We start from the raw sequence: 22,912 nt of genomic DNA, 5'->3' as shown, positions 1-22,912 counted from the left end.
AGGGCTCCAGCTCCCGCTTGCTCTGGCCCTCCGGCCCTCCAGCCGGTCGCGGTCATGCTTACGTCTTTCCACTGGCTCAGGAGGAGGGGGCGGGGAGACGGGGCTGTCTTAGCCTGTGGGGTAGGAGCTGGCTCAGCAGGGCACGCGAGGCATTGGAGAATAGGGTTCTCCGAGAAAGGGTCCATCAAAAGTCATTTTGGCTTTGGGCTGAAGGGGGAGCATCCCACATTTTCCCAAAACCATCTCGCCGCCAAACTCTTGACGTGCGCCTGATTGCGTTCAGTCCAGGATTTTTATAGAGGAAGGAGAAACTCGTTCTCCCGCCTCAGAGACCGCCCACCCCTGGGCTGCACCACTAGCAAACGATGCATGACTTCCCGGAGGTGTCGCTGTCCCCTGCTTGGAAGCTGACGGGGGTCTCCCCAGGCCGAGGAAGGCGCTGTCCTAAGAAAAAGCCCTCAGGTTCCGAGTCGGAAGAGGAGGAGCAGGTGGGGCAGAGGGCGTCCTCCTTGGGATCACGGGGCGTCTCCAGGCGACCCTGCGCCCACCCTTTGGGTGCCTCCGTCACGTCCCCAGCTCGGCTCTCCTGCTCAGGGCTGGATCCAAGCCGCCCTGTCTGGATCTTCGGGCTGCAGCCAGCAGCTGCAAGGAGAAGAGCTGCTCGGAAGACGGTCACCGCGTAAAGCGGCACGCGGTCCCCTCCTTTAACCCGACCGAGCCCCGCCTCCCCTGTTCCAGGCGGGGTCAGAAGTGTCCTTCTCTGAACCCTGAGTCGCCGTCTCCCAGATCCAGGGGTGGGGCACCCCACTGCAGCCAGCAACAGTGGGAGACCAGCCTCCCGCCCCGCCCCTGGGCCGCGCGTCGCCACCCCGCTGGTCCTCTCCCGCTCTGGTCCTCTCTCGGGCTCCCACTGCGCTCCCCGCCTCCGCCCACCAGAGGGCGGCCGCGTGCCCCGCCCGGAAGCAAGTCCCGCGCCGCAACCGCGGACGGCGGCGCCAGGTGGGTTCGGGAGGCCCTTGGAGCGCAGCGGCCAGGGACGCGCGGTGAGAGCTGCGGGCCCCGAGGCTCGGGTCTGGGGGTTGCGGAGAGGGAACGGGGGCTCTAGAGAAATGGGTCGGCGTGGGCTGGGAAGAGGGCCCACTCTTCTGCCCAGCCCAAGCCGACGCCCTCTACCCTTTGATCTGCACCTTCTCCTTCCTTACCTGGGGGCGCCCTTCCTTCCAGGGCCGGGCCCGGGCTGGAGCCCTCAAGCGAGTAGCGGCTCTCAAAGCAGCTGGGGCAGCAGGGGCCGCCCCCGGGCAGGGCATAACGTCCCCCACCCAAGGGCCCGGAGCAGTCCAGGCAGCAGAAGTGATTCTCGTGCCAGCGCCGCCCCTCGGCCTCGGTGCAGCGCTGGGAGAAGATCAGCTGGGAGAGGGAGAGGGGAACTGTTCACTCATTCATTCACTCATCCATTTCTACAATAACCATGCCTTAGAGCCAGTTAATGCTAAAGCACGTATACAGACATTCTCATTTGATCTCCCCAACCACTCTAGGATGGGGGGGCGCTGATTAGCTTGGCTAGGAAGGGCCAGCTAACTGGTGGCACAGCCCTAAGTGAGAGCCTGGCCGCCTGGAATCCCAACCCAGGGCTTGGCGCTGCCTCTCATGCTGACATTAAGGTGCTCCTAGCATGCTCAGGTACAGCGCTGGGCACCTGGCTTGTGAGAACTGGATAGCGTCCCTACACCTGAGAAATTCTAGAGCCGGAGAAAATTTGGGGGACTCTGCTTGCCATGGGGGAGGGTCCAAATAAAGGCAGCAGTCTCATCCCCAGAGCTCAAATTGGAGCACAGGGAACAGGGAGGTCCCAACTGGGTCCTAGTTCTTCCTACCTCCCTCCTCTGTACTGGGAAAGGCTGCAGCACAGGGGGATGTTCCCTTACATCTTGCCAGTCTGGACCCTGGGCACACACCACCACCCCTGCCTGCCTCGCTGCAGTACCTGGTCACAAGCCGGGCAGCGCGGCCGCAGCAGCTCGGCATGATGACGGCCACAGTAGAGATGCTCATCGTGGTAGAAGTAGATGAGGTCTATCAGGGCCTGGCCACAGGCCCGGCAGGCAAAGCAGGGCTGGTGCCAGCAGCGCTGCTTCCCAGCCAGGGCCGTGAACACAGCATACTCTCCTGGCCTCAGCGGTTCCTTGCACTGTCAGGCAGGGGGCACTGAGCGGATCAGAGTTGGCAATACCCCTCCAGCTTCCCACCTGGCTCATCCACGCCTCCAACTCACCCCCAACCTAATTCTCCAGATACCCCAGCAAGGTTCCACCAAGAAACCCCAAACTTTGGTTCCCCTTTCTCCTAATGTTAGCCAAATAGCCAATCCCCATATCCCCTTTCTCTGCTAGAGTCCCAGGAAATACTTCTGCAGAAATGAGAAGGCAAGGAGTAGAGGAAAGGGAATGTGTGTGGGAAGGGGGACACCATACCTTCTCACAGGTGTGTCCTTCATGCTTGGGAGGCACCAGGCAAGCCACCCCCTGTCCCAGAGCCTCCCGCCTCCGCTGGGCACTGAAAAGCCGCAGCTCTGCCAGCTCCTCCTCCCCAAGGGCCAGGAAGTAGCGCTCCTGCAGAAACACGTCTCTAGGGTAACTGGGAGAGTCCCAGCAGGAAGGGCTGAAGTTTGATTGTACAAAGACTCTTTACAGCTGTGTTGGAGGAGGGTTGTGGAACCTCAGGGAGGTGCAGGAGGTAACAGCATAGCGAGGCATTGAGGAGAGGAAAAGGGAAAGGAGCTCCAGCAAGCCCACTTCAGTCTCACCTTCCCCAGGAAGACTCGTTATTTTGGTCGTGACAGCCCCACAGCACTTAGCCCTGTCACCTTGAATTTAACTCTTTGCTCCCAATGAGCTATAGCTCAACATCACTTCCTGCTCTTGTGTTTTCTCTAATTATTTCTTATACTCCTGTCTTGCCTCCGCAAATGTATTGTAAGCCTTTACAATGGGCACACATAGGGACTCAATAAATACTTAACAACCATACTCTCTTCATTTGTACATTCCATTGTCAGTTTCAAAACTCGTTCCTGTTCATTTTCTCATCTGATCTTAGACTAAGCATTGTGGTGGGCAGCATAGAAAATACTGCACCCATTATGTAGAAATGGAAACTCAGGCTAGGGTAGGGGTGACGGTCCCCAATTAGCGGCTTAGCTGGCCCTTGAACCCATGTCCCCTGAATTCTAAACCAAGGTTCTTTTCACAGTGAGAGAGTGAGAAAGGGAGAGAGTGGGAAGAGGGAGAGCTGGGGAGAGGGAGACCCACATCGCTGTCCTGGGGAGGCAGCTGCTGCAGAAGGGTCCGGAGCCCGGGCCTGCTGGCGTCTAGGTGAGGAGGCCCCACGCTCAGAAGTGCAGGATCCTGAGGAGAAAAGGCAGAAGGAGGAGTGAAGCGAGGTCTCTCCTTCCTTCCCCTGCCCGCCTTCCCTCCTTATGGACACCTTTCCTCTACTCTAAAACCACTTCCGATGCCGCCCACCCCCGTTTGGAGGACCCTCCTTCACTGAGGGCAAGGCAGGCCTCCTGCATTTGTGGTGTGAGTTGAGGGAGGCTGGGAAGTCCCCACACCCAGAACAGCCTCCCTTCTTAGGCTTGAAACCACCCGCTTCGCGCCTGGGAGCCGAAGCCTTCTTTGCCTCTGGGTCTCCTTTCCCAGACACAGGCCCCTTAGGAGGAACTGTATTCACGTGAAAGAATTTAAAGTCAAACTGGCATGCCTTGAGAGACGGGGATTCCTGAAAAGAGGAAAGGGCCAGAAGAGGTTGGGCCCAAAGGAAAACTGCCTCTTGGTGAGGGAAAAGGAAGGAGAGCCAAAGGAAAAAGGGCCTGTGGGCCCAGAGGGCAGGGCAGGCTCTTACTACCTGAGCAGAGGTGTCCTCTGGGTCCCGCTTTGGCTGGTGACTGTCTGAGTTGGCTCGTGGGCCCAGCTCCCTGGGGGTGGGTCTCTCCCCTCCACGGGGCCAGCCACAGTTCACTTCTGACATCGGTGGCAAGGTCTGCCCAACGACAATAAGAACACTTCCCATTTATCAGGCCCTTACAATGTGCCAGGCAGTGCTAGTGCTTTACGCGGATTACCTCATTCAATCTTTCCAACAACTCCATGCGTTAGGTAGTATTGTTTGTTATCCCCATTTTACAGATGGCCAAACTAAGGCTCAGTGAGCTTAAATGGTATGTCCTAGGTTGCACAACTAATACGTGGCAGAGCCAGTCTTGAGGCCAGGCCTATCTGCTCCAGAGCTTACAAGATTGGGATGGAGAAAGAAGAGGCCCACAGTGGAAGGAAGAAAAGGACGTTTTGCCTTTCTGGTGAGCCTGTAGCCTGGCTGGCCTCTTCCTTCTCTCCTCCCCAGCCTTAATTCTCACTATTTCTCATAGTGCACTCACCTCCCAGTATTCCCTGCCTGACCTCGTTAAAGGACCACCTCACAGAAATCCCTCCTCAGTATCTCTGCCCATACCAGCTCTCCTTTCCCTAATCTTCCAGAAGCAAGAACAGCCAGTACCCCAAGATTTAGCAACAAACGTTTCTTTCATTGCTCTCTCTCTCAGTGCCTCATCTAGTCTATAAGCTCCTCAAGGGCAGAGGAGAATCTTATGTATCCTCTGTCTATAGCAATTTCATTGGATAATTCTAAACCCATTTCTTTAGTCCTCTTTTGGGCAAGCTCTGATATGCCATGGTACCTGGGGGAGGGTTTGACTACTGAGGTGAAGAAGAGATGGGCTTGCCCTCAAGGAGCTCCCAGTCTAGTGGGGAAGACAAAAATGAAACAATGAAGAATGGGGTCAGAGCTCTGGCAGATATACCCAGCAGCCTGGGAAGACAAATAATCAGAGAAAACTTTTCTACAATGCTTACTCTGTTTCAGGGACTATTCTAGCATTTCATATAATATAACCTATCCTCATAATAGGCCAATGAGGTCCTTTTCATGATCCCCTTTCACATTTTAAAAAAAACCTTGAGGTTAATGTGACCAAGGTCACATTAGAAAGCTAAGGGAAGCTTTAGAAGGGTTATGTGAGAGCTGCACACAAGGAGGGCCACCACCAAATTCTTCACCTCCATAAGACGCAGCTTTGGGGTTGGAACCAGGGGCTGGACCATGACAGTAATACCCCTTCCCAGCCCTGAGCCTCCAGTACACTTTTCAGATGCCCTGTGCCACCTTTCACCCCCTTCCTGGCTCCACACCCATCTGCTTCCTTCCTGTTCTGTCTCTGGGGTCTGGTTTCCTGTGGAAAGAGGCCCGGATGGGCTGTTGGCACTCAGAGCCAGGTGTAGCCACTGTCCTTAGCAGCACCGCCCCTGTTCCAGGCAGCAAGAGGCATGCTTAGAAGGAGAGTGGGGAGCCGCAGGAGGCGGTGGGTGGGATTTGCAGTTCCAGATGGGATTTGCACCCTTTTTTCCAGGTTAGCCCTAGTTTACATGGAACTTTCCCACGCAGAAACAACGCTCATCCTTCCATCCCTCACACCCGCCTAATGCTACCTCCACTTAGCATGTGAGCCCATCTTACTGACCTGCCAGAACCTTTCCAGAACACCCGTCCTCCTCCCACCGCAGATAACCGAGAAGGCTGGCCCCACCTCCCCTGCCCCCGCGTTTGTGCAATTGGCTCAGGAGCTCCACTCACCCAGCCCAGCCTGGCCCTAGAGGCTAAAGCCTGGAGACCCTGGGGACTGGGGAGGAGGAGGGATGGAAAGTTCCCGGGACAATGGCAGGAGGCAGGGAGTGTCCGGTCCCGCCAAGTACCTTCCTCCGACCTCTAGAAAGAGCCCCAGTTTTTCCTGGACTTCGCGGGCGCACCCCCGGGCAGGACGCAGAGTAGCTCCCAGTCTGGCTGCTGGGAGTTGAGAGGAGGCAATGGGGGGCTCACCCTTGCCGCGCACCGGTGTCCAGGCCGTTCTGGACAGACCCGGCCGTCTGGACCCTCACCCGGGCCCCACCCCCGGGCCTCAGCGCCCGCCCCGGGGGCGCGGCCCTTCCTCCACCACGCCCCTGTGCCGGCGACCCGCCCGCGGGAAGAGAGGGACGGCTCGGGGAGGGGCGTGGAGCTGAGACCCGCGGAGGCGGGTCTCGAGGTGACAGGAGCCCCCTGCCAGGGCTTTAGCGCGGGGACCGCACCCCGCCAGCGCCTCGCACCCACCCGGAAGCCGCGGGGGCGCCAGGTTCTTAGCCGCTCGCGGAAACGCCTTCCGGCGCCCGCTTGCCCGACCGCAGGTGCTCCCAGCTCCCGCGAGACCCTCCCTCGAGTGCCCTAGCCCCGCCCCCCTCCGCCAGCTCCCCCGGTCCATTCCCGTTGTCTTCCAGTCGTCCCCCCCGGCCCTTCCCCTCTCCAGGGCCCCTGTCGTCCCAGCCCTCTTCTCCTCCGTCCCTACGGCCTCCTCCCCTCTCTTTTGTGTTTTTCTAGCACACACCCCCCCTAACCCGGCCCCTTCCCGCCCCGCGGAGCAGCCCCCACCCTCTGGTTTCCTCACTGCCACCCTCGAGCCCCGCCCCCTCACCGGGCCCCGCCCCTCACCGGGCCCCGCCCCCTCATCGGGCCCCGCCCCCTCATCGGGCCCCGCCTCCTCACCGGGCCCCGCCTCCTCACCGGGCCCCGCCTCACCCTCCCCAGGCTCCGCCCTGTCCTTCCCCGGCCCCGCCCCGCCCCGGGAAAGCTCACTTTAAGCCGCTGGCCCCGAGCGCCCTCTGGCGTCTGCGCATGCTCCTTGCTCCCGACTGCAAAGTCCTCCAAAGGGACCTTCTAGGCTGCGCACCAGTCGCCCCGACTCCGGTCCGCCCGCCCGCAGCATCTCGTTGGTGCTGCAGGGTGACCTCCGACCCCGCGGCTGCGGGGCGGGGCGGGGAGGCCTGCGCTCCGGGCGGGCGGCGGCTGCTGCAGCGGGACCCGGGAGCGGGGGCCCGGCGCCGCCCGGGCCGCGGGGCGATGTGAGTCGGGCTGCAGCGGGGCGGGGACCAGGCGGCCGCCGCGTCGCAACCTCCGCTCCCTCTCTAGGAAGCCCCGGGCGGGCGGGCGGTGGAGCCCCATGTTTGGGGGCGGTGGATCCAGAGACGACGCGCGGCCCTGACTCCCCCGCATTCCTTCCCTGTGTCTACAAATACCCCTGACGACCCCAAAACCTAAATCTGCCTCTCACTCCCCAGAAAATTGCACCCCCTTGGCACATTTTCGCATCTCTCTGGGGCCCCTCAGAATCCCCTCACTCATTCTGCGAATTCCCCGAGCCCACGCCTCTGTCCTGCATGTCCCCAAGCCCTTCCCACGTTCAGAAATTCCTCCGATCCTTCACACTCACCCACCCACCTTCTTGCATTCCCCCCACCTACATTCTCCTTGCATCATGTCCAAATCCAAAAATCTTGTCCCCGTCTTCCCAAGCGCTTCCGAACGTTCTGAGCCCCCCTGAGGCCTTTAACTCCGACCTCCAATGCACAGGTATCCCAGACCAAAGACCCCTACCCCAGTCCTGCCCAGTGCACCCCCTCATTGAGTAATCTGAGGTTATGTCCTGAAGTCTTTTAAGAAGAGACTGGGAACAGGAAAGGGTGCACCCTGCAGTTGTTGGTTTCCTCCCCAGGCGTCCTGTTGATGGCTCAAGCCTCAGTATTTTTCCCAACCACCTGCCTTTAGGCCATGCACACTTCCCTCAGCCTGCTGCTTCCTTCCCAGAGAATAAACCAGACCAAGAGAGTGGGGATCCTTTTTCCTGGGAAGTTGCTCAAGGCTTCAGGGTCAAAGAGGCCGAGGGAACTGATGTTTATATCAGAGCAGGGGGGTGGAATTTCATGGGTCTCCAGGGTCCTGGCTTGTTGATCTGTCTGCCTCGGAATCAGGTGCCCTGACGTTTTGGTTTATTGTTGGCATGTTAAAATTGTAAGGCTTTCAGTGCTTGGGGTACAGAAAGTCAATCAAGCTCCCAAATGTGAAATTGCAGGAACGTTATTCAAGCTAGAAGCTTCACAGTATACCAGTATACAGATATTTCATATGGAAAACCTAAGGCCTTGGGGTACATATGTGTGTGATGTGGTGGGGGACTGACTTGGCAGTCTCCCAGATCCGTAGTAGACACAAAACAGAGAAAGCCCTCTGTAGAGTTAAAATTCACTGCAAAGCTAAGGTGGTGTTTTTGACATTGGTTGTACAGCATTCAGAGGGGACCTAGAGGAGAATTTTTTAAAAGCTGTGGGCTGCCTCAGACTTCAGACTCATTGATACTTGGGGTGTCTCTCCATCTCAGGGCCTCTGGGTTTGGAATTTATAGTTCTCCTGCCCTTGATCTTTTTTATTCATTGGTGTTTCTGTCCCATTAGAACCTAGAAAAGATATCCGAGTAGGAGGGACTGGCAGCGGCCAGTTTCATTAACCGTTAGGGGTGAGGATGGAAGGTTTCCACTCACCTTTGTTCTCTGTCTTCTATGCTAGGTGAGCCCCAAGCGTGTCTCAGAGGGATCCAGGGGACTTCTCTGCAGACTACTTGCCACGATGCCCTACCCAGGACAGGGGGAATAAATTGGGGGTCCTTCCCCATGGTCAGCTCCCCAATGGCCTGGGCAAGGTAAGAGCTGTGTACAGGAGCCAGTGTTTTGGAGTTTTCTGCATTGGGAAGACAGGAGGGTGTAGATCACTAACTTGTTCAAGGCTTTACACATTCAGCAAGGGTTCTAGAAAGACACCTAATCTTACAGACTCATTTCTGGCATTGAGTTGAAACACGTTCGTTAACTTCCGGTTGAGATGGGTCCAGGCATTGGCTTGCTCCCTTAGAGCACTGAGGCCCTGGTGGTGTCCTCTCCTTCCTTGGCCCGGGTGTGACTGTTGCGGAATGTAATCTGAGCACCGTAATCCTGGAGGGAAAAACCAGAGTAAGGCCTCTGGTCTCCCCTCTGGACAAAGGGGAACACACTGAAAATACTTTAAATGAAGAAACACTAAACAAGGCTGTAAGACTCGTGCTCCATTTTTAAATATTTCATCTTTTGAATGTATCTTTGTGTCCATTGTGTAGTACCTTTGACGAGAACCTCAGAAAGATAAATTTGAAGCGGCTGCTGGGCTTGTGGTGAGGGAGAAGAGTAACCTTGCATGATGTGGGATGGGTCAAGATGTGGGGAGGAAAGAATGGTTCAGGCCAGAGTGCTTGGGATCCCCAGATTTAAATCAGAATATTTAAAACAGCGTTTAGCACACGGTAACACTGTATAAGTGCCGTTTGCTTTGGGAAGCTAAGGCCAGGTTTCAGCATCTTGGCTGAACGCGGGTGAGGGCCTCGGGCTGGTGGCCGCCTCCACCTGCTGCGCATCACGTCTCCAGATCCCTCCTTTCACCCGTGCTTTTCCTGCCGCCTAGATCTCTTAATCTCTACGGACATCACCCTCCTTGTCCCTCTCCAGGCCCGGAGAAGCTGTCAGTCATCCTTAGCACGTTCTGACTTGAATTCATGTCTGCCCAGCGTGAATTCCTTGGAGAGAGTAGGTGATGATGACGAAGTGGCTCTGCTAGAGTTCCCAGAGCAGGGCTCTCCTGATGACCTTATCCTTTTCCTCAGGGTGGGCTGGCTGCTCTGACACCATGGGGAGCTGCTGCAGCTGCCTGAACAGAGACAGCGTCCCAGACAACCACCCCACCAAGTTCAAGGTACCTACAGCCCCCTCCTCTCCACCTTCCCTGTGTGGCCTCTTGGGCTCAGGCCTCAGCCTCCCTGGAAAAGGTGAAAGGCAGGCTGGGGCTGCAGGCTCCTTAGACGTCTCAGACTCTGGCCTCTGAGGTGTCCCAGGCCACTGCCGCTTTTGAGGCTCTTGGTACCCCCAAGAATGACAAAATGACATAATACAGTAGCAAAAACTGCTTTTACAACGTTCACCCCTGTCGGTATATCTTTGCACCTTTGCATGTAACTTTTTGGGAAAAAATGACAAAAGTCTGTATTTGTGAGTTGTTATACGTAGAATATTTAAAACAGTGCTTAGCACACGGTAACACTGTATTAAGTGCTGTTTGCTTTGGGAAGCTAAGGCCAGGCCCAGTGAAACTCTGTGCCTCTGCCTCCCACCCCTCCCTCTTCCCTCCCGGTAGGGGGAGCCGCCTCCTCACCCCAGGGCGTGTTCAGGCAGAGGTTTTCCTGCCCACCAGAAGAGGGAGCGCTTAGCAAGGGCACATGGTTGGGGAAGGCAGTGAAGATGATACATAGCTATTCTGTCTTGGGCTTGACATCCCCAGGATTTTAAGATTTTTAACTTGGAACTGAACCCCTACCCCCACTGACGTCTGGTCCTTGGACACTAAGCCACAGGTGGTCCAACGTCATGTAGCCTTGGTCATGTAACCATCAACCTGGGAGGTCATCTAATCGTCCCTGTCCCCACTGTCTAAATGAGAACAGTAAGGCCCAGAAAGAAGGGATTTGCCCAGAGAACTGCAGCGGGTCGGTGGTCCTGCCTTGCGCATTTCCCAGCAACCAGAGTGGTCAGGCGAGCCCCTCACTGCCCCCGCACTACCCCTGCACTGTCCTGCCTCCCAGTGGTTCCGGGACCCACAGTCTCACTCACTCACTGACCCTTCTCTTCCATTCCCCGCCCCCACCCCCAGGTGACGAATGTAGATGACGAGGGCTTGGAGCTGGGCTCTGGGGTGATGGAGCTGACGCAGAGCGAGCTGGTGTTGCACCTGCATCAGCGCGAGGCTGTGCGTTGGCCCTACCTCTGCCTGCGGCGCTATGGCTACGACTCCAACCTCTTCTCCTTCGAGAGTGGTCGCCGGTGTCAGACGGGCCAGGGTGAGTACCAGCACCTGCCCCACCCTGGAATAGGGCCTCAGGCACCCCGGGCAGGCCTGGGGCTGACAGGTGCGGCACAGGGACTGTGGCAAAGCCCGTTACGGAATTTGAGCATGTCCCTTAATATTTAACCCGCCAACAGACTTGACAGGGGTTGCCCAGAGAGGGGTAGGGTCCTGGCTGAGGGGGCACAGCCTGTCACTTGCAGAACTAAATGGACTCCTAGGCCAGTGCTCTTTCTCTTCAGTCATTGAAGCTCTGGCCTAGGTCCCTTTCCACCTGACTTAAGTTTATTGCGCAGCCCATGAGAAAGAGCCAGTGCTCCCAGGCTAGAGCCTGCCTGGTGAAAGCAAGCAACTCTTTCCCTCCTGTTACTCCAGTTTCAAGGGTCCCTGTGGCCCCGAGTAGTTCCAGGCTTCCTCCTGAGCCCCAGGACGAGACAGCCGGGACCCCGTGAAGAGTGGAAGGTCAGGCGGGAGGCTCCAGCTGAGCGATGATAGGTCGGGGGGGCTGGGTTCGGAGGTCCCTCGTGTCTGCACTGCAAAGAGGTGCCTCTTTGTCCCCTCTCGCCTGTGGGCAGCGGGCTGTGATGTGTTCTCTCTTTCCTCTCTCCCCCAGCCAGAGGCCGTCGTGGTCGGGCCATCCATGACGTCAAGCCGTGGCTCTTTGAAGGGGTGGCAGGGTCTGGGCTTATCTTTTAGGAGCAAGACAAAGGTCTGCAAAAGGGGTCCTGCGTGGCTTAACTGCAGTTTGGGATTATGGTGTGTAGAGGTGGTATAAATGGGCTTTTGTGACGAGGCCACCACAATACATGAGTCTCTCAGGTTGTGTTGGCTGGAGGAGCCACCCCCTCTGTGAACCCTACCCATAGAGCTCATGAGGCAGAGCCAGGTGATGCTGGGCGAGCAGAGGTGGGGGGCAGGCGGCGTCCCTGCTCCTGATGGTGGTTGGTGGACACTGGGGATTCCCAAGAGGCTGCCCAAGGCCCCAACAAGTTTCTTCTTAAACTCCAGGCTTTCCCAGCCTTTTCTAGCCTTGACGTGCTTTGCCAGAATAGTTCTTTTTCTTCCCCTATATCTTCCTTTTTTTTTTTTTTTTTTAAGATTTATTTTATGTATTTATTCTCCACACACACACCCCTTGTTTCTTGAGGTTGCTGTCTGCTCTCTGTGTGCATTCGCTGTGTTCTCTCTCTGTCTGCTCATCTTTTTAGGAGGCACTGAACCTGGGACCTCCCATATGGAAGAGAGGCACTCAATCACTTGAGCCACCTCAGCTCCCTGGTTTACTGTGTCTCTCGTTGTCTTTCCTCTTTGTTGCACCGTCTTGTTGCGCCAGCTTCCTTTCTCCAGGAGTCTCCGGGAACTGAACCTAGGACCTCCCATGTGGTAGGCAGAAGCCCAATCGCTTGAGCCACATCTGCCTCCCCTATATCTTTCTTATCCCATTTCTGCAAAGCACAGTGGCCCCATACCCAGGCCTAGATTGCTTGTCTTTGTCTGCACATATGCATACCCCAAGTAGCCTCCCTGGAGTCCCAGCTCCCACTGTTGCAAAAGGGAGTACGGAATCCCAGGCTGGCCCAACTCCCCAAGGGCATCTTTGGATCCCCTGAGTCGCAGGTTTTCAGCCCAGCCCCGCTGTCCCCAGGGACTTGGAGGAGCTGCATTGTCATTTGAGGAGTTCTAAAGTTGGCTGCACTGAGGAGCCACATGGTTGCCCCATTATATTGTCCTTGAGATCATCTGCCTGCCCTTCCTTTCTGCACTAGAGTTCAAGCTGCCTGAGGCCAGGCACCTGCACAGTAGGCATTCACCCTGTGGCCAGGCACTGAAGAAGCCATGAAAGGGACAGACTTTCCTGCCCTCAAAGAGCTTTGAGACTGTTGGTCATAGGGTGAGGACTGGTGCCCTGGCTGGGGCTCACTTTTCTGGGGAACAGTAGGTAGCGAGCAGAGGAAGAGGGGGGCAGCACGTGAGGTTAGAGTGGGCACTCATCTAGTACTAGCCTTTTCTGCTCTGCTGTTTACTTCTATTTCCCCCATGCCTGACACGCACACCCTTGATAAAGTGCTTTTGCCTCAAGAAGGGTGAGAAGCTGCCACATTTGGACTTAAGATGATGGTAATGGCTAGTGCATGTGTTGGGTACAGGTCGCTCCTGGAGGAGGCTGGGATTCTAGGGTGTAACTGGAAGAGCTCTCAGGATGAGGAGCTCAGGGACGGTTCCCGAGCTCTGTGCCCCTGAGCGCCTCTGCCCCTTCCCAAAGGGGCCCAGGGCCAAAGGAGCCTCATTTCCTCCTCTCCTCCTTAGGGATATTTGCGTTCAGGTGCACCCGGGCCGAGGAAATCTTCAACCTCCTGCAGGATCTGATGCAGTGCAACAGCATCAGTGTGATGGAAGAGCCAGTCATCATCACCCGCAACAGCCACCCCGCGGAGCTCGACCTCCCCCGGGGCCCCCAGCCTCCCAACAGTGAGTGGACTCCTGTCCCGGGCACCCGGGCACACACCTGTGGGCACCCCCACGCACAGACCCAGGAAGCACGCGTCCTGGAGGCACCGGAGTCCAGCAGGCAGGGGGCGTGCAGCGTGAGCCCCCTTCTGGGACAGTGGTCCCTCCTCAGAACCACCCTTGGGTGGGAGAAGTCCTGGTCAGACCAAGCCAGTGACTCAAGCTGAGGCTGTGGGGTCCCGGGCCCTGTCCTGACCGATGGTTTGGGGAACAGACAGGAAGACACTGGGTTTCCATGGAAATGGCAGTGTGGGCTTCTTTGCTTCCTTCTGTCTACTGGGTCCTACCCGTATCCCTTTCCTGCCGCTGGTGAAGGCGGCTCTGGCTATGATCGTTTTCTGGAGATGTTCCCACGTTTTCTCCTGGTTCATTCACTGAGTCCCTACTGAGTTCTGCTCTGGCATCTGTCCTCCCTGGCCTGTGGGGGTCAGAAAACACGGCCCCTGCTTTTTTTTTTTTTTTTAAGATTTATTTATTTATTTCTCTCCCCTCCCCCCCCCCAGTTGTCTGTTCTGTGTCTATTCTCTGCTTATTCTTCTTCGTCCGCTTCTGTTGTTGTCGGCGGCATGGGAATCTGTTTCTTTTTGTTGCGTCATCTTGTTGCGTCAGCTCTCTGTGTGTGCGGTGCCATTCCTGGGCAGGCTGCACTTTTCTTTTGCACTGGATGGCTCTCCTTATGGGGCACACTCCTTGCGCATGGGGCTCCCCTACGCAGGGACACCCCTGCGTGGCACGGCACTCCTTGCGCGCATCAGCACTGCGCATGGGCCAGCTGCACACAGGTTGAGGAGGCCCGGGGTTTGAACCGCAGACCTCCCATGTGGTAGGCAGACGCCCTAACCACTGGGCCAAGTCCGCATCCCAACACAGCCTCTGCTTTTGAGAAGCTTCTCTGGGGTTCACTGGGAGAGGCAGAGTAAGGCAGAGGGACAGCCCAGTGAATATGTCGGTGAGCCCTGGATGTTTCAGGTACGAATGTCATGGGAAAGGTGAGGTCCAGGCCGAGCTTTGAGAGGAAGGGCAGAATTTAAAGAGCAGAGAGAAGGTGGAGAATATTAAGGAGCTTCAAGTTCAGCTGGGCTAACCTTCAGTGCCCTCTTGGGGTCCCTGAGAGTGCCTCGCTCTGATTGGAGCAGTCCCAGGACACCACACACAGTTACAGGGGGCTGTCAGTTGGTGTAAATGACCCTCACTTGTGACCTCTGTGCAGCTCTAGGCTACACTGTCTCCAGCTTCTCCAACGGCTTCCCTGGCTGCCCGGGAGAGGGCCCGCGGTTCTCAGCTCCCCGGCGCCCCTCGACAAGCAGCCTGCGACACCCCTCGCTCGGGGAGGAGGCCACCCATGTCCTCATTGCCCCCGACGAGCAGGTGAGCAAGCAGCTGCCGTGCCCCTGCCTGGGTGTCCTGGGTGGGGATGCGGGATCAGGACACTGGCTGCCCCCTCCCAGTAGGGGGAGGAGGAGAAGGTCGGGAGGGGTCCCTTGTCCCAAAAGGGGAGGCAGCTTTGCAGGAAGGTTTGGAGGACGAGGAGGAGGTGGAAACGCCAGCTCTTTTTCCCTGTTCTTCTTTTCTTTCTTCCTGACCCTTCGTTCTCTCCCTCCTCCCTGCCCTCGGCCCCTCCTTGCTTCACTTGGACTCTTCCCTCTCTACGCCCTCCCGGCCCAGTCGCACACCTACGTCAACACGCCAGCCAGCGAGGAGGGCCCCCGCAGGAGCCGGCACTGCCTGCAGCCCCTGCCCGAGGGCCAGGCGCCCTTCCCCGCCGAGGCCCAGGGCCTGGAGCAGCGGGACCCACAGGTGTTCTTGCAGCCGGGCCAGGTGAAGTTCGTGTTAGGCCCCGCCCCCGCTCGGCGGCACGTGCCCAAGTGCCAGGGCCTCTGCCCCGGCCTGCGCGACCCCGCCCACCACAACAACAACGAGGGCCCCTCCGAGTGCCCCGCGCAGCCCAAGTGCACCTACGAGAACGTCCGCGGGGGGCCGCGGCGGGGGGCCGGCTGGAGACTGAGCCCGGAGGAGCCGGGCTGGAGCGGCCTGGCCCAGCGCAGGGCCGCCCTGCTGCACTACGAGAACCTGCCCTCCCTGCCGCCCCTGTGGGAGAGCCAGGCCCAGCAGCCGGGCGAGGAGGCCGGCGACGACGGGGACTCGAGGGACGGGCTCACACCCTCCTCCAACGGCTTCCCCGACGGCGAGGAGGACGAGACGCCCCTGCAGAAGCCCACCAGCACCCGGGCCGCCACCCGCAGCCACGGCAGCTTCCCTGTGCCCCTGACCCGCCGCCGCGGGTCCCCGCGCGTCTTCAACTTCGATTTCCGCCGGCCGGGCCCCGAGCCCCCCAGGCAGCTCAACTACATCCAGGTGGAGCTGAAGGGCTGGGCTGGAGACTGCCCCAAGGGGCCCCAGAGCCCCTCGGCCCCCCGCACCCCCGTGCCCACCACCCACCCTGCCCGCAGCTCAGACTCCTACGCCGTGATCGACCTCAAAAAGACCGTGGCCATGTCCAACCTGCAGAGGGCTCTGCCCCAAGACGACGGCACCGCCAGGAAAACACGGCACAACAGCACCGACCTGCCTCTGTAGGGACGTCCGCCCTCGCCACCGCGCGCCACCGCCCCCCGCCGCGGCCCCGCGGCCACCTCTCGCTCCGGTCCTCCGAACCCACCCACCCCAGGGCTTAGGGTCCCTTTGCAGAAGGACATGGAGATGTGACCGGATGCTTCCTGGAGCTAGTTGGGGGCCCCAGAGATGTCAGTCCCCGAGCGTCCTGGGTTCCAGGCTGGGGAGGAAAGAGTGCGCCGGGCCAGGGGAGGAGCAAGCCAAGACGCACTCCGCGTCGGGTCCCCACGTTGCGTTCAGCACCATGGCGTCCATTTGTTTGTCTGTCGTCTTTCTGTGTGTTTTGTTTTGTTTTGTTTTTGGGTTGAAATTTTGAAACATTTTGTACCTGTTGGTTTTATTTATCAGTTTATTTTTCTATTTATTGTTTTAAATGTAATTTAACATATTTATTATTAATATTATAATTATTTTTAAATTCTGGCTCAATGGATGATGTCATCTTATGAACTCTTTTCTGGCATTGTTCTGGGGTGGACGTAGAGGCGGCTTAATAGAATTAGGGGGGTCAATCTGGGAAACCGGGGCAGTTCTGGTTTCTGTGATGAGTCTGTGATGGTCCCTCTTTCTCCTCTGTGAGGCCCTCACCCAGACCTTAAAGTTGCCAGGGATGTTTGCTGTGTTGACGTAAAGTAGCAAAGGTGGGATAATGTTGGCTGAAATAATGTTTAGTGAAATAAAGCCCTGGGCCTCTGAGTTTGGCCATGGGTAGGAGGAGGGCTTAGATAAGACTCACCTTCTCTAGAACCCCTCACAGGCTCTCCCTCTGCCCCCCGGCTGCTGCTTCTCTTTATCACCTTGACCCAAAGGTGGACACCTCCTTGCCTCCCCTCCCCCGTGCTGAGGCTGGAAACCTTTAAACAGGACTTTACCAAAAGCCCAGAGAGCAGAAGGGAAAAACACTGTGTAATGTGTAACCGCATCATCTGGCTGGCACAGCATGACTTTCCCAGAGACTTGTCCCCCAGGAATGGACCCTTGGGCGCCTCCTCCCCTACCCTACGGCAGGGCCCTCACAGAGCCCCACATGGTAACACGCTCCTGGAAACCCGGGGAGTGCACGGGGGCGTGGGCCCCTGCCCTGGTGCTGCCTGCCCGGGAGCCCCTTCCTGTCCTGAGGCCACCTCTCCCCGGCTTGCTGTGAACCAGCCCAGTGATAGGCTGGCTCGAAGGGAGGGCGATGTAGAACCTTACAAACTAAGGGACAGAGAGAGAGACGCAAGAGGAAATAAAGATGGAACCAGGGAACTCAAAAGCTTCTGGGACTGAGAGCCGCGACCCTAGTTTCCACCTCGTATTTATTGGAAACTACCAAGCAGCTGTTTGCTATTAGGACTGCAACATCATCTATAATAGGGAACAACTGCAACATTCTACAATAGAACAGGTGTAACATTTACAATAAGCAACAGGTAAGCCGGTTTCCCATAATACTACCCCTTTTTGTTTTTACAAAGCCTACGCAAATGACGTTTCATTGATTAACAAAGCTTCCTGCATGATATTTTCACTTTTAGGTTTGAACAATACTCATTAAATTTTTTTCTCAACATATTCAGTCCCAGGATTGTTAAACTTAAAACGAGATTTACATCAACGTACATTTATATATCACAGTTCATCAAATCACTTAAGTACACAATATGTTTCATTATTAAAGTTCTGATTAGTATTCAAGCATTTTATACATAATCCATAACTACTGTAGATTATACAACAACAAACAATAAGACTTCCAACTCGCAGACATTTAATGCGTAGTCTCTCATTTCTCATAGGCTTCAGATTCCTAACTCACCAGGCTATATAGGCCAGTACTCGATACTAGCGCTGGCCACATCCAATTCACAGGCTAGGTCAACACAAACTCCATTACCATGAGAAAACACTGTATTTACCAATTACAGCAGAGAATATAGTTTTGTCTTACCCAAACATTTAAGAATTTGATTGAGCAGCATGGACCTTTCAGCTTGTCCCAATTGTTTGCCTCTTCTAGGCCCTTAAAATACCATTGTCTCTGATGTTTCTCAGTAGGGTCACTGCCACAGGTTTCTTCTATGCAGCCAGATTCATTGCCATCAGGCCAGGGCAGAAAGCCTTGAACTGCAAAAGTCCTTGGCAGACTTTTCCACACAGTTTTTGCACTTTTTGTGTTCATTCAGGCTTGTTTTACAAAACACATCTCACTGAACACTACCACAATACTTTTACAACTTGCTATGTGCAAGTTGCTATATGCTATATGTCCCACATATCTCCATATTAACGATTTTATATTAGGACAAAATATACCTTATAACATGTCAGCATGTTATACCTATTTCAATATTCCCACAAACTTTTTACCTTTTTCAATATTCACTTAATTTTTACATCTTTCATTTTATCCTTCCTTTCTTTTTTCTTCTTTTTTCTTTCTTCCTCTTTCCATCTTTTTCTTTTTTCCTTCCTTTCTCTCCTTTTTCCTTTCTTTTTTTCTTTTTCTTTTTTCCTTTTTTGATCACACACAGAAACAATTACAACACACACACTGACATTGAACAAACAGAAAAGCAGTTCCAAATCTATTACTCTAGAATTTCTTCATTGCTTCCTTTTATAATTCAACATTTCCAGTTTTCCTCCTCTCAATTTCCTTCTTAATCTTTCTGTCCCCAAGCCATATTTGCTTTATGATGAACGAGTTCTGTAGTTTAGATACTTTGATGTAAAGCCATTCTAGGGTTAGAATGAGACTCAGTCATGCAGTTTCCAGCGTCAGTCTCTCCATCTGCACGACCGGAGGTTCTGGGTCCCACAGGAGCTTTCGTCGTCTCTTGGTGTTCATGGTACGGCTCTATCCGACGAGCTGGCACCCACACAGGACGCTCCGTCTCCTGGGGAAATACAAGCAAACCCTCCACTTGGAAGGCTTCCACACCACTCGGGGCTCTGTGCCACCACAACCACTTCAGTTTCGCTCGAGGCGATCCTTCTTCCCTTCAGGTCCCACTTTGGGTACCAGGTGCTGTGAGCCTTCTGTCCTTCATGCCCCACGTCGGGTGCCAGTTGCTGTGAACCAGCTCAGCGGTAGGTTCCCACAGCACGGTGTCTCCTCCTCCAAGTCTCCATTTCTGTCTCAGCCCCTTTACGGTTAATCCAGAGGAAATCCCTTTCTGTGATAAGTCACTCAGGGGCCGGGTGGGGAGTGGAAGGGGGCGTCTACTCGAGGCTTAGGGAAAAGCCTTTTCGCCTCTATCTATCCCTGGACCAGGTCCAGCAAGCAGCCCTGCCTTCCTCACCCAGGAAACAGGGCAGGGCCGGGCTCACCCTCCCCAGCGCCACTCCCTGCTGTCCAGACACCACTGCCCACACCTCAGTCCCTGAGCGGGGTTGGACTGACCAGCTCCCAAGACCCCGGACCTGGGGGAGCACCTACGAGTGAAGGATGTGAGAGACGCCCCTCATCTGGGGCCCCACAGGACCCCAGGGTGCAGCGGCCAGAACCCCAAAGCCCGCATCAGCGCCTTCTCCCCTGTGCTTTTATGGCTCCCTGCAGGCTGGATTCATTGCATTTGTTTCCTCTCTGCGGCGGTGGGAGGCACGGATGTCCTTGCATACCGCCCCTGTCCCCCTTTTTGGCTGGGAGCGGTGGTCTCTGCATACGGGACTGTCACAGTGGGGGGCAGTCATGGCAGTGCCAGGCCGAGGCCCTGGGGCCCTGCTGGCCTTGCGGTCGTGGGCCTGCTCGGGCGCCTCCCCCGTGGACAGGCGCTGCTGGGGGGAGCTGGGGGCTGCGTCCAGAGACGCGGTTTCCCGTCCCGACTCAGCCACCGTCTCCACTCTCTTGAGCATTTGGCCCCTCCAAATGGGCCTCAGTTTATGCACTTAAAAAATGTGGAGCTAGTTGTGAGAAGTAGCCAACGAGATGAGGAAAGGGACACCCTTTGGAAGGTAGAGCCATCTGGGCAGGCCCCAACCTTCCCCTGTCCCTTCCCCTGTCCCTTCCCCAGGTCACTGCCTGTGACCCACCAGGTCTGTTGCAGGAATTTCCCTCCGGTGGGGAGGGTGGGGTGCAAGGGGCGGCTTTCCTGGCAGGAAGGGGTGGGTGGGAGCACTGCCCAGGAGGGCGACTCCTGCTCGCGTGTTTGAGCCGGTCCTGCCCACGTCAGGGAGTGGCGCGCAGATGCGATCAGTTTCCATCACCACCGTGGCCCCGAGATGGCACCACCCTGGCATGTTTGTGAGGACTGCTCTTCTCTCCTGGGGAAGCAGGCGCTGCCCAGCCCGCGGACGGCCCTCGGGAAAGGCCTGGAGGCAGCATCCTGTTCATTTCAGGTCAGACCAGAGGGGCCTCGCCAAGCCCACCCCTTGGTAATGACAGCACTTCCCAATGACACCCTTTGGTAATGACAGCACTTCCACTCGGCCTCAGAAGCCCTTTATCTCTTTCTGAGCACGCGGGCAGGGTTGTTATCACCGCAGCGCAGGCAGCGCAGGAAACCCGCCAGAGGTGAAGAGCCGTACGGCAGGCCCTGAAGCGCTGAGCTGTGGGAGCTGGGGCAGGCGGCCAGCTGTGTGTCTCTCCCCCGAGGGAGTCCAGGCTGGCCTGAGGGCCTCGGCTGCCTGGGGGGGGGGGGCTGCAGGGAGAGTATGCTGCAGCCCCCCCCTGCAGGAGCAGGGCAGGTCGCAGCAGGGGCCACATTCCAGCACCTCCCTGCGGGAAGCCTTTGGAATTCCAAGCCTGGGCCTTGGGGTAACTCCAAGGCGAGTCTTCTCCCCACCTGACAGCCCACCCACCCTCCCAGCCCCCTCTGCTCTTCAGCTGGTTCGGGAAGAGGCCTGACCTCACCCTCCCCCTCGCCTGTGGGGGTCTCAGCCCCCGTGGGAGGCTCCCTCCGTCAGCTCGGGAGGTTTCTCCACCTTATCACATGAGGTCAACTCAGAGGTGGAGTTGTTTATAAAGAGGGCTCCTCTGTCTTCCAGAAAAGCCAGGGGAGGCCGCAGGGGGCCGGAGTGCCGGGGCGGGGCCAGGGAGGGCCGCCCCGCCCCCACCCCCACCCCGGCTGTGTATTTCCAGGGTCCCAGAAGCCAGGACAGCGTCTGTCTGGGGGCTGGCCGGTCACCTGAGCTGGAGCCCACGCGGGATGCCCACAAGAGGCTCCCCGCAAGACTTCACCGGTTCTTGCTCAAACCTGCGCAGGCCCAGGGAGCACGCCGCCTCCCGAGTTGCCCTCCCGCCGCGCTCTAGCTCTGCTCCTAGGCTCAGCTAATCCAGCTTCTCGGCCCAGGCTGCGGCTCTGAAATTTGGCATCACCGCTTACTGACCACTTGACTTCTTTGCGCCTCAGTTTTCTGTGCCACGTGGGAGGGATAACAGTCCCTCCCACCGGGGATTGTGAGGACGAAATCAGAGTGTCTTCCGGCATATACCACGCTCAATTAATGGCAGTTGCTCGTGTCACCTGAAGCTAGCTGGCTGCTTCTGGCATGACCCTGTGTCCACCCCCCTGCAGAACCGGGTGCAGTATCCAGTCCTGGGTGGCCACCTCAGCCCAACACCTCCCGTGTTCTAGACGTTATACTTCTGCGAATGCAGCCCCAGTTAGCGTTCACTTCACTGGCCACATAAACCCCTGCAGCGTCCCTCGCCCCTAAGCCCCATCTCGTGTTAGAGTCCTTGACCTTTAAGCCAAAATCCAAACTGTCCCTCCACGCAGCTGACGATTCTTCTGGTTGGCCTGGGTCTGCCCGGGGTGGAGAGGCACCTGCTCTCTGTAAACATGCAGGTGGATGGAGAGTAAAGACGGGGGCGGGGCACGAGGGGTCAGGCTGCAGAAGCCAGTGCCCGGGGCCTCTTCCGGAAGCTTCGATCCCAACAGCAGGTGGCTGGGAAGAAGCCTCCCTGGTGTCTGCAGGGTCTTCTCTTGCTCGCCTGGTGGGTTCCTCTCCTGGTGGCTCTGGGGATGGACATTCCTGCCACAGCCCCCAGGCAGAGCTACCTGTGGAGGGCTGCCAGGCCAGGGTACGCTCGCATGCACGGTGCAAGCTGTCATATGTCACACGTAAGGGGTTATTAAGGTAATTACTGAGCTAACGAGCAGGGCACGGGAGGGCCTCTTGGCCCCACCCTGGGCTGCCGATTGAAGGGGTGTTTCCTCAGCTGCCCCCTCCCTCTGTCCTGCCCTTTGGCTGGGGGGACACGGTCCCCTGGGGGCCCCTCCCTGTTGCCACCCTTTCCCCTTGTCGGGGAGAGAGTCCCAGAAAGAGTGTGGCTGGGGCTAGGTGTGGGGGGTGAGGGGGGAAATGGGAGGTCCTGACTCTGGGGAAAAGGAATATAAACGCAATCGAACTTTCTAATCTTGGCTCTTGACTGACGCTCACGGAGGGCACCGGGCTGGGGTGGGGCAGAGTGCCAGGTGTTCGTGCGGCTCCTAACAGTGGCATCAGCCGCCTCTTTCCTCTGGGTTTGAGGGCCCTGAGGAACAGGTCAACGTGTTCATACATCAGGATGGAGGGCAGGGTGCACAGCCACCCCGCCACAGTGGCCTTAATTTTCCAAACTTACGTTGGACCCAACGGGTCTAGAACAGAAAATCCGGGTCTTACGGGCTGAGCCCTGACAAAGCCCCGGCTGCCAGAAGCTCCCAGAGCACTTGGAGAAGGGAGGCTCGCCCAGGACAGGATCATTGAACCCAAGCCTTTGCCATTTGATAGCTGTGTGACTTGGGGCCGCTCACTCAACCTCTCTGAATCTGTTTCTTCCTCTATTAATTGGGACTAATAATACGTAACTCAAAATTTCGTTGACAGAGTTAAAAAAAAGAAAACATACATAAAGTACTCTGTGCGTGCTTGGCACAGAGCCCAAGCACGGCCCGGTTATGGTTGTCATGGTAATAGCTGGGTGGTGTGGGGAAGCTTCCTGAAGGAGGTGGACCGTGAAGGATGAGAAGGATTTGGGCAAGAA

The 22,912-nt window shown here is 56.9% G+C and overlaps 2 protein-coding genes across 8 annotated transcripts; one reads left to right on the top strand and one right to left on the bottom strand.

Moving 5' to 3' along the window:
- Nucleotides 1–103: 103 nt before the first annotated feature.
- PRICKLE4 (prickle planar cell polarity protein 4) lies at nucleotides 104–6,282 on the bottom strand. 5 transcript variants are annotated; one of them, XM_012526908.4, is made up of 7 exons: nucleotides 6,202–6,282; nucleotides 3,907–4,041; nucleotides 3,312–3,407; nucleotides 2,475–2,612; nucleotides 1,988–2,191; nucleotides 1,203–1,407; nucleotides 104–642 (listed from the first exon to the last, which is right to left on the bottom strand). In XM_012526908.4, exons 2-7 carry the CDS (start codon nucleotides 4,027–4,029, stop codon nucleotides 356–358), a joined length of 1,053 nt encoding a protein of 350 aa, XP_012382362.2. In that variant the 5' UTR covers nucleotides 4,030–4,041; nucleotides 6,202–6,282; the 3' UTR covers nucleotides 104–355. The 5 variants fall into 5 exon arrangements, with proteins under 5 accessions (XP_012382362.2, XP_023445831.2, XP_004462902.3 ...); XM_023590063.3 differs by lacking the exon at nucleotides 6,202–6,282 and adding an exon at nucleotides 5,808–6,165 and having other exon boundaries at nucleotides 104–729; XM_004462845.5 differs by lacking the exon at nucleotides 6,202–6,282 and adding an exon at nucleotides 5,808–6,161.
- Nucleotides 4,247–16,383, top strand: FRS3 (fibroblast growth factor receptor substrate 3). 3 transcript variants are annotated; one of them, XM_023590057.3, is made up of 7 exons: nucleotides 4,247–4,357; nucleotides 8,485–8,617; nucleotides 9,608–9,696; nucleotides 10,648–10,834; nucleotides 13,147–13,308; nucleotides 14,558–14,715; nucleotides 15,013–16,383. In XM_023590057.3, exons 3-7 carry the CDS (start codon nucleotides 9,631–9,633, stop codon nucleotides 15,922–15,924), a joined length of 1,485 nt encoding a protein of 494 aa, XP_023445825.2. In that variant the 5' UTR covers nucleotides 4,247–4,357; nucleotides 8,485–8,617; nucleotides 9,608–9,630; the 3' UTR covers nucleotides 15,925–16,383. The 3 variants fall into 3 exon arrangements, with proteins under 3 accessions (XP_023445825.2, XP_004462899.2, XP_012382360.2); XM_004462842.3 differs by lacking the exon at nucleotides 4,247–4,357 and adding an exon at nucleotides 6,916–6,986; XM_012526906.3 differs by lacking the exons at nucleotides 4,247–4,357; nucleotides 8,485–8,617 and adding an exon at nucleotides 6,923–6,986.
- Nucleotides 16,384–22,912: the final 6,529 nt, after the last annotated feature.

Source organism: Dasypus novemcinctus, chromosome 11, assembly GCF_030445035.2.
Source record: "Dasypus novemcinctus isolate mDasNov1 chromosome 11, mDasNov1.1.hap2, whole genome shotgun sequence".
NCBI lineage: Eukaryota > Metazoa > Chordata > Mammalia > Cingulata > Dasypodidae > Dasypus > Dasypus novemcinctus.
This window is presented reverse-complemented; position numbering and strand designations above follow the sequence as displayed.